Source organism: Clupea harengus, chromosome 21, assembly GCF_900700415.2.
Source record: "Clupea harengus chromosome 21, Ch_v2.0.2, whole genome shotgun sequence".
Taxonomy (NCBI): domain Eukaryota; kingdom Metazoa; phylum Chordata; class Actinopteri; order Clupeiformes; family Clupeidae; genus Clupea; species Clupea harengus.
The window spans coordinates 22704134-22714888 of record NC_045172.1 but is presented as its reverse complement, the minus strand read 5'-3'; the positions used below and the strand labels follow the sequence as shown (position 1 = coordinate 22714888).

General features: G+C 49.7%; 1 protein-coding gene across 1 annotated transcript in view; it reads left to right on the top strand.

Moving 5' to 3' along the window:
* LOC105905650 (zinc finger protein GLI2) overlaps window positions 1-6757 on the top strand; it is a 100023-nt gene extending 93266 nt beyond the window's left edge. Inside the window, 3 exon segments of the mRNA XM_012833679.3 lie at window positions 416-697; window positions 3198-3537; window positions 4242-6757. Coding sequence (XP_012689133.2) covers window positions 416-697; window positions 3198-3537; window positions 4242-6628 — 3009 coding nt within the window. The 3' untranslated portion in view covers window positions 6629-6757.
* Window positions 6758-10755: the final 3998 nt, after the last annotated feature.

Below are 10755 nucleotides of genomic sequence, written 5' to 3'. Positions count from 1 at the left end.
GAATACAAAATTAAACTTGGAACCATTTCAAGCCTCTGACTATCCATCTGAGAGAAAGGGGGAGAGAGAGAGAGAGAGAGAGAGAGAGAGAGCGAGAGAGAGAGAGAGAAAGGACTACAGAATCCTACCCCATCCCATTGATCTACTCGTCTTTACAACTTCATCACATTAGGCCATGAATCACCACCGATTACTGCAAGTGAAATGAGCATGTCACTGGTGTACATGTATAATTTATACGCCTAATTGCATATTTACAACAGCAGCTACCACCGTCGCCAACAACAACCACAGTTAATCGGCGTGCGAGTGGGGGGAAAAGCAAAGACTAATTCAGAGTCATATGTTTGAGTGTTAAAGCACAACATGGTGAATGCGTGGCTGAACCGCGGGGCTGTGTGTTTTGTCTCCATAGAAACCGTACGTGTGTAAGATCCCCGGCTGCACCAAGCGCTACACGGACCCCAGCTCTCTCAGGAAGCACGTGAAGACCGTCCACGGCCCCGAGGCCCACGTGACCAAGAAGCAACGCAACGACGTGCCCCGTCCACCGCCGCACCACGAGAACGGCGAGAACGAGGCTAGCTCCAAACAGACGGGGGGACGCGGCGGAGGAGACACAGAGGGAGGCAACGGCACCCCCAGAGGCATGGATGACTACCTGCAGGTCAAGTCTATTAAGACGGAGAACTCTGTGGTAAGAGCTAACACCATGTTACAACACTACCACTAAGAACAGACAGACGTAGCTTGCGGGGAAGCATGCAGAGGGGGCAGGAGGGCCGGGCGGGGGGGGGGGGGGGGGAAATAACGCGGTGCTGCTGAAATGTGCTGAAAACTGTGAATATCATGAAACACCATTGTGAACACGCTGCTGCCCAAGAATGTTTATGATCCCAAATGCTTCCAAAGCAGATGTATAATTCATTACAAAAATCAAATCAATTATACATGAAAGGATTTTTTTTTTTGGTGGCTGCTTACACCAACTGACACGTACTAACAAGTAGGGGTGGGGAAAAAAATCGATTCTTCGATTTCTCTCGATTCTCTCTAGAACGATTCTGTCTCAATTCAGAAAAAGTTCATAATCGTAATTTTTTTTACACATTAATTTTGTGTTGAAATGCAAGCTGCATCGATTATTGCATTGTTCATAGAAAGTCATAATTGTGACATAGAAAAACCTTTTCTCTAATAAAAAAATAGAGAAGGTAATTCATCTGTTGATTTTCTTTAATTATCAAACACAAAGTAGGACGTGATTTGAGACTCTGAGTAGCAAACTCAAATGTTTTAAAAATTGAGATGCATCGATAATCATTTTATCGGTTTAGAATTGATAATCGATAATCGGTTTAGAATCGATAATCGGTTTAGAATCGAATCGTTGACCTCTGAATCGGAATCGAATCGAATCGTGAGGTGCCAAGACATTCCCACCCCTACTAACAAGTGCATGCATGTAGTACTGACTGAAATGCCCTTTCTCCTAATCTAACCTGTTTTCTCTGTGTGCACCTTTGCCCATTCTCCTAATCTAACCTGGTTTCTCTGTGTGCACATCTTTCCCTACTTGCATTTTTGACCTCTGAACTCTGCTTATGGACAGACACTACTAAGGTAAAAGCCCATCTGAGCACGCTTGAGAATGAGCATGTCAAACACTTGTGTCCTTGTCTCGAGTAAGATTACCATTCCATGGTGCACTTTTTATTTATCGATAGATGCATGTTGGTTTAAATGTGACGGCACGGTGCGCACCGTCAAGGCAGCGAACCAGACAACTTACTCTGCGGCTTCTATACAAAGTAACATAGGTGGCTTTGGACGCGGGAGAGCAGCTCAATGCAATATCAGAATAATCCTGTTTTACACTGCACTGAACGCAGCGGAACACGGAATGTGGCATACAGCCCCTCCCCCTGTCAGACACGCCACCTCCAGGTCTCCCTCGAGGCTCCGCCCAGTTCGCTTTTTCGATTCCACCTTCTCTGTGTCCGCCCCGCAGATGAAAGCCAATCACCCAATTAATATTCAGACTTTGGCACCATCCTTTCTTCTCCCCCATCAAGAGTCCCTAACAAATACTGCCAGCGATCAAGCTGTGATCAAAACCCCCGTGTTTTAAGTTCACACTTTGAGCCAGAACGTGTTTGTGTCTCGTCGAGTCTTTTGAGAGGGCGATTAGGACTGAGGGGGAGGCTCACCGTGTTAGTACGGCCCTCACCAATCCACCAGGCTGATGAATTATTTACATAGGAGCCTTGCCACAAGAAATATCAATTTGTCAGACATTTACCCTGGATCATGTGTGTGTGTGGTTGTGTGTGTGTGTGTGTGTGTGTGTGTGTGTGTGTCTGTGTCGTGTGTCTGTGTGTGTGTGTGTGTGTGTGTGTGTGTGTGTGTGTGTGTGTGTGTGTGTGGTTGTGTCACAAGAGGGTAGGGCCCTAAATGTAACGCACTGGAAGACACATGTAGGTACTGGTTTGATTGGCATCTTGAGCAGGTCTTAGCCTTTCTTCATCAGCCTCCGCAGACAGGCGCTGTGGTAGGGTGTGTGTGTGTATAACCAAAGAGCAGCTTACACGAGATAAAAACCGTTGGTGTTGTGAAGAAAACATCTCAAAGAGAATGATTGAGGCTCCTGCATCCGAAATTCACAGAGAGATTGAAGAGCTGTGAACTCTGAGCCGTTCCCTCCACACAAAGCCCTCGTTATTTACAGTTAGCTGCTCCTGAAGCTGAAGCGCACTGAATTAGACTTGAAATTGGTCATTTGGTGTCATTTCTAGTGTTGATCATACATTTTACCCATGCATTATATATTTTATATTTTTTGTATGTGTTTACAGTGGATATATACTTTTTTCATGATTCTTTTTTTTTTTTCACACGTAGCTCTCGTACAGTGTCTTCATTCCGCACGTTCACCTCATGTTTGAAGGAGTAACAGTCATGAATTGATTTCAACGAACAACTCTGGTGAACAGCTCTGATGAATGACCCTGACAAACCATTAACACGAATGACTCTCCTCTCCTCCCCTCTCCCCTCCCCTCTCCTCCCTCTCCCCTCCTCTCCTCTCCACTCCTCCCTCTCCCCTCCTCTCCACTCCTCTCCTCCCCTCCCCTCTCCTCCCTCTCCCTCTCCCCTCCTCTCCACTCCTCTCCTCTCCTCCCCTCTCCTCTCCGCAGATGTATCAGTCCAGCCCTGGCGGTCAGTCATCATGCAGCAGTGAGCCGTCGCCACTTGGCAGTGCCACCAACCATGACAGTGGAGTAGAGATGGTACTGCACAGCGGGGGCAGTGCGGGCGACCTGAGCGCCCTCGACGAGCCCTCGCCCGACGTGGACTCCTCCCCCGCCTCCGCTGGCACCCTGTCGGTCGGCCTCCACCTCCGCAAGTACACCTGCGCCACACTCAAACTGGAACACCTCAAGAAGGAGAAGCTGAAGACGGTGAGGGACTCCTGCCCCTGGGCCGGCATGTCACCCCAGGCCCGCAACGCCAAGCTGCCGCCCCTGTCAACCAGCGGTGAGTGGACGGGCAAAGACGGGCAAAGACGGGCAATGCCCGAACCGCACTAAAAACGCTAAACACACAGGGACAGCACGTTGTTTTTAACACGGCCTATTTAACGCACATATTTCAAATGTGTCAATGTCAAGTGTTATTCCCTTCACAAACCACTGTCTATGACACAAGAGAAACACAAGTCAGTGTTCACATATAGTTGTATACCTCTTATACCTGTATTGCTCACCTGTACTGTAAACATGCCCAGTGATCATAGATGTCCACAGACCTGTCAGTCTTCCTGCAATCCAGCCCAACTAATCCCAATATGAAGGTCTAGCGCTGAGCTACACAGAAATGATGTGTGCTGTCATACTATGGTGTGTGTGTGTGTGTGTGTGTGTGTGTGTGTGTGTGTGTGTGAGCATGGGAGTATGTATTTGGTAGTGTGTGTGTGTGTGTGTGTGTGTGTTTGTGCTGTCATACTATGGTGTGTGTGTGTGTGTGTGTGTGTGTGTGTGTGTATATTTGTGTGTGGTGCTGTCATACTATGGTACACATATCCAGTTCACACACACACACACACACACACACACACATACACATACTATGGTATACATATCCAGTTCACACATTTAAAGTAGATGGGTTGGAAAAGATGATTGATCTATGATTTACGATGATCTCTCCTGATGACTGACACGATCTCATCTGTTGCTCAGGATCCATCATGGAAAGTTCCGGCAGCAGTGTCCCCCCCGGACAGATCATGGGCCCCCGACTTAGCGACCTTTGCCCCGGTGAGGTGACCGTCCTGAGCCGTCTGAACGAGCGGCGCGACAGCACCAGCAGCACCATCAGCTCGGCGTTCAACCTGAGCCGCCGCTCGTCTGGCTTCTCCCAGTGCTACTCGAGTCGCCGGTCCAGCGGAGCGTCGCAGTTCGGCAGCAGCAGCGCCGGCGGCGGGCGCCTCAACAACCTCAGCTCGGCCGACTCCTACGACCCCATCTCCGCTGACCTGTCGCGCCGTTCCAGCGAGTCCAGCCAGGGGGCGCCAGTGTTCCTCAGCCTCACCCCCGCCCAGCACTACCGCCTCAAGGCCAAGTACGCCGCCGCCACGGGGGGCGCCCCGCCGACCCCGCTGCCCAACATGGAGCGCATGAGCCTCAAGAACCGCGTGGCGCTGATGGGGGACCCCGGCGAGTCATCCGTGAGGGGGTACCCCTTCGGCCACGCGCCCTCGGTGCCCAGGCGCTGCAGCGATAGCGGCTACGCTAACGCGAGCATGATGCCGCACGAGGCGCCGGAACGGCTACCAAGAAGGGCCAGTGACCCCGTGAGACGGGCAGGGCTGGAGCCTCTGGCGCCGCCCCCTCAGCGCTTCAACAGCTTGAGTCACATGGCCCCCCAGCAGCCAATGGGGGTAGCCGAGCGCCATCAACTGAACTTGCAGGGGTACATGCATTCAGATGGTAACGGTAACCTCGGTAACGGTAACCAATGCACGCCCTACGCTCCCCGCCCCCCCAGCATCACTGAGAACGTTGCCATGGAGACCCTGGCCTGCAACCAAAACGGCGGCGAGGATGAGCTGATGCTGCCGGATGACGTGGTGCAGTACATCACATCCCAGCCGACCCAGAACACCCCGATGACCGGTTTCGCCCATCAGACGCAGGATTTCCACGGAAACCAACTCCCCCAGAAGCAGCCACCTCAGCAACAGCAGCAGCAACAGCAGCAGCAACAGCAGCCATGTTTCTACCAGAGAAGAATGGCCATGGTGGATGCCAACATGAACATAAGCCCTGCCAGACAGGCCCCGCTCTCTCACACGACCCCACATGGCACACAGGGGCAGCAGGGGCATCCGCCGTCGCCGGGCTCGGGCAGAACCAGCCTGCCGGTGCAGTGGAACGAGGTCAGCTCCGGCTCCGGATCGGCAGACGCTTCTCCCGGCCAACCCAAACAGAGCTTCGCCAGGGAGCGGGAGAACCTGGCCGCCGTCCAGCAAAAACACAACCTGGGCCTCTGCCAGAACCTGAGCCCAAACCAGCAGGTCCGACCAATGAGCCAGAACCTGCCCCACCACCACCACCACCACCAAGGCTTCAGCACACAGAGGGGCGGCGTTGAGTTCGGGTCCCAGAGGGGGAACTGCATCCAGGCACAGAGGCAGCAGCAGCAGCAGCAGCAGCCGGCGGACAACCACAACGAACAGGTTCGGCTCCAGCACGACTACAGGGCCCTGGTCTCGGGCGACGTGAACGGCAACGCCACACAGTACCCGCCCTACGGACCTCTGGCAGGAAGTACGGCAGGTTTAGTGGGCACGGGCAGCGCGAGGCTGAGTCAGCAGCCCTCAGACGTGCAGAATAACAGGTTAAGGACTCAGCCTGTGGCGAGGCAGGGCTGTGTCACTTTTGAAACTAATCAGGAAAATTATTCCCAGATGAACCTCAACCAAAAGAATTACGGCACGCCAGCCCAGCTTCCTCTGCTGCACGGAAATCAGGGGGTTGTGCAGCCAAGGCCGCCCACAGAACCCAAAACCTCCAGCCAGCGACTTTCAGGGCCAAACACAACGCAGCAACCTGGCTTCCCACAGTCGGCCTTCAGTCCCGGTTACAGCTCCTCCGAAGCCAGCCCCAAAAAGCCCAGCGCGACGACCCACGGCGTGACGGACGGCGACAACAACAACGCCCTGTTCTACACTGGGCAGATCCACGTGTTTGAGTCGGACAACCTGAACCTGCAAATGACTTCCTGCACGAGGGACAACGCCGTCGACTCACTGGTCGTTACCATGGCTTCTCCGGGGACCAATCAGGTGTCGAGTACGGTGGACTCCACCCACGAAGCGGAGCAGCCTCAGATTGACTTCGACACGCTGCTCGACGACGGCGACAACGCCAGCCTCATGTCTGGCACCATTAGCCCCAGTATCCTCCGGAGCGTATCCCAGAGTTCCTCTCGCCTCACCACGCCCCGCAACTCCGTCACGCTGCCCTCGGTCCCGGCGGGAGTCGGCAACATGGCCATCGGAGACATGAGCTCCATGCTGTCGGCCCTGGCCGAGGAGAGCAAATTCCTCAACATGATGTCTTAACAGCCTCACATAATCACACAAGCACACACACACACACACACAAGCAGGAGGAGGTGGAATGACAAACATGTGGCCGCCTGCCACCTATTACTTCTGAACTATGACCTCTGTGCACTGACTGTCGTTTGACCCCCCCCCCGCCCCCCCCCCAGGTACTTACTGAGCTATTGAGACCACATTCATTCGGCCACAGACACAACTGAAACAACACCTGACAAGCTTCCTCCTGGGTGTGAAGCCTTGCCATCTATGGTGCCCAGCAGAAACCTACACAGGACACGGAAGAAGAAACGTATCAAAAGACCGGCCTATCCCATTACTTTTTGTTTTGTTTTAAGGGAAACATATATTGATCTGTATAGTATCAATTAGGAATTTGAAATAGTAGTCTCTTTCCATTGAAAGCCATATTTTGCCTTAGATGTGGATACATATGAATATACGCAACAGGGTGAATATAGAGGACATGGCGAGCCACTCTTTCCCAGGGCTGAAGAAGGGACGCAGTGAGGAGACGGACGTTTACGTTTAAGTGCCTTGCTGTGCTCGCGCATATGCTTGTGCATATGAAAGACTCGAATTCACATGCGGAAAAAAAAAAAGTGTTTCAACCAGGGACAAAACATTTTTATTGTATATGATTTTTCTTTACATTTTTTTTATTACATCATAGCTGAATAGAAAACCTGTACATTCTGTAAATGACCTGATTTTTGACGTGTCATGATTCCATTGAGAACCGATCCGTTGCCATGACGTTACAATCCCCTATTTTTTAAATAAGACACTGGCCACATGCTACCAGTGAAGGCTTTTTGGGCTGAAATGACATTATGTTCACTGGCAATGGCTTCCTATGACATGAGTCTGTTTGTCTGGTTGTCTAAGCTTTGTGTTAAGGAACAATGCCCAGCTAGAGTGGCGCTGTGTTTTTGGAACTGGAATCTCAGTTCTGGCTGAGAAGGGACATGCAAACGGAAACTAAAATGAAGAGCCACTTTGCTCAAATAGTAGACTACTCCCTCTTTAAGAGTGCTGGGACTTTTTAAGGATGCTGTCGTCCGAGTTAGGAAGCCGTCTTTCTGTACACTTGTTACACATCTCCATGGAGAAGGAAATGTAAATATCTTTTGTACATTTTTATAAAATACAACATGGCTGTTTTTGTACTGAACTGTGGTGTGGTGAGTTTTTTTTGTTTTGTTTTCCTCTCGGAGTCTGTTCGGTTGGTTTTCATTATCATTCATGTATCTCTCAGGGGAACCAGAAGAGAGAAAGAAAAATTAGTAGTAGTTCCTCCTGCACATGGTGCAGTTTATTTAACTAGTCCCCAGCTCACTTTACCAACATGGCAGAGGCATCTGTAAGAAAAGTTCATCTGGAACAGCGAATAAATAAACTCAAAGTTTTCTTTCACGCATGTTCTCTCTCTCTCTCTCTCTCTCTCTCACTCTCTGTAGACCACTCTCACACTCTCACAAGTTTTTTCTAAATCTCTCTCTTTCTCTCTCTGTTTATCTATTTCAGCAGAAACTCAATATATCTATATGTTCACTGTATAGTTCATTCAGTCTCTATATTTAACACACACACACATCACACACACAATTTGACGTGGGCAATAAAAACAACCCATGCAGTTTTAGAAACATCCCTGTTTCTCCCAAGAGCATAGCCAGAGTGGATTGCGCATCCCCGGACTGAAGTAACCTTAGCAAGGCCCCCCTTTAATGTTCAAACCATTTTAGTGTTGATTGCTTTAATAATGTACACGCCAACCTCTCTTCTTCCTTTGAAGTCCTAACCCACCCCCCCTCTGCTGACGACGCACCGTCTCTCAGCCAAGGGAGGATTTGAAAAGACACAAAACATCTTTCATGACAATCGCAAGGCTTTGAAATGGACCCTTCTCTCAAACAGCAGCCCTCCACCAGATTCTGTGACACTGCCACGGACTGCTATTGCCCCTTCCAAAAAAAAGATGGGGGAGGGGGAGGGGGTGCAAGGGTAGAAAAAAGGATGCTAAGCGCCCACTGTGCACTTTCTAAAGTTAGCCGGCTGCGTGTGTGTGCGTGTGTGTGTGTGTGTATATGTGTCGTCCAAAATGAACAGTGGCAGACGGGCTCTGCGGAGGGGCCTGAGACAGCACATTAAACACCAGCGGAGGAAGAGGAAGAGGAGGAGGAGGAAGAGGAAGAGGAGGAGAGGTCCAGGGACACCCCGGCCGCTGTGAGCTGCAGGAACAAATGATTAGATTTTCTGACAGGGAATTCTACTGAGGATACGTTTGATGTGGAGTTTTTGATTGCTGGCATTTCTTATTCTCTCTGAGAAATTGCACTGGGAAAATAGCCCGAGGAAAGGCTCCCCCCCCCCCCCCCCCCCGTGTCTTTTATCGGAAGGGGGGGAAAAAAAGTGACGAACCCACGCCCAAAGCAGCAGACTGAGGATTGACTTAAGCTGATGTGAAATTTGCAATACTTCCATTAGCCTACAATTACATCAAGGGGGGAATTCAGGACAAAATTGAGAAATCTAATCTGAGTAGACAATTACAATACATTTGGCCAGCTTTCTGCCTGTCAGTCAAACTACACAATTAGGAGACAGGGTTATTCAGGGTTGCACATGGTTTCATAGCCGGCTCTCATGTGGCGTAAAACAAGTGAACTCTCTCACGTTTGAACCTATCTGCAGTGGATGAATCAGAGAGGAATTTAGAAATAACTCTTTATTTGAAGAGTGAGTGCGTAGTCCATTCATAAAACCTACATACATTCTTCATAATACATTTATCAATGCTTTTATCAAGGATGAATCAACATTCATACTCTCAGTCACATAACAATGGAATACTAAGTAAATTCAAATTAAAAGTGAAAAAAAAAAAATCTAAATAAAAGTCTCCTTTTTGCTATTGTATTTTCCACACAACTGAAATTAGCTTTGTACAAATAAAATGGCCTGGCCCCTTCATTATAATGCAAGCTTCTGTTGTCCAGGTTATCAGCTGTTTCTGTATCAAAGTAGGGCATATGAGTGTCCCCAGGGGCAGTACCTTTCAATCCATTAGTTCAAACTAAATGCTTTTAGATCCTTCACAGCCCATATAGTAAAGTCACATGCAGAGCAGCTATTCATAAGCTATTCATAAGCTATTCATAAGTGATTCATAAGCTATTCACACAGGTTGGATAACAGCAGTAAGGTGACTTTAGGCTCCAGAGTGGCAGTCAAGGCAGGAGGCGAGAGGTAGTAGCGTAATGAGATGGATCCACTAGTATTCACCCAGAACTTTAACCGCGCTGGAGTTTCGTTTTCAATCAGACAGAAACACAAGCTGCCGTCTCAGACTAGGGGTTCTCCTTCTCAAACTGAGTGCTATAGCCGTCGTCCCACCCTGCCCAGATACAACACCCGGTGCAGGGGTGTACTAACGGACGTTTGGCTGAAACGGATAAAAACCCCAGATATGTGAATGTGCCCCAAGATAAAGTTAAACTTGAAGGGGAGAGTGAGAGCTGCACACACACACACACACACACACACACACACACACACACACGCACATGCACACAGCTGGATCAATGGAGCCTTTATTCCCCCCTCAGCCTGCTCTGGAGCACCTTCAGATCTTCACAGGGCACACACACACACACACACACACACACACACACACACACACACACACACACACACACACACACACACACACACACACACACAGACACACAGACACACACACACAGCCAGACAGACAGGGAGACAGACAGGCAGACAGACGACTGGACGGCTGGATGGATGGACTGACAGACTGACAGACAGACAGACAGCTTCTTCAGTCTCTCATCTTCAGGCCTTTTCTACTGACTTGTGGACACAGGCAGCATTGTCAAGAATCCCTTCATTTTGGGCAAAAATCAAGTGCTTGTGTTAAACGTATAACTCTATATCTCTCTATCACTCACAGACTTACTCCACACGTGAAAGACAGAGAGAGAAAGTGTGTGTGTGTGTGTGTGTGTGTGTGTGCTTACATACTCCACACGTGAAAGACAGAGAGAGAGAGGCTGACTGAGATAAAGAGAAGGAGACAAAAGCGAAAGCGAGATATAAAGTAGGAAAGC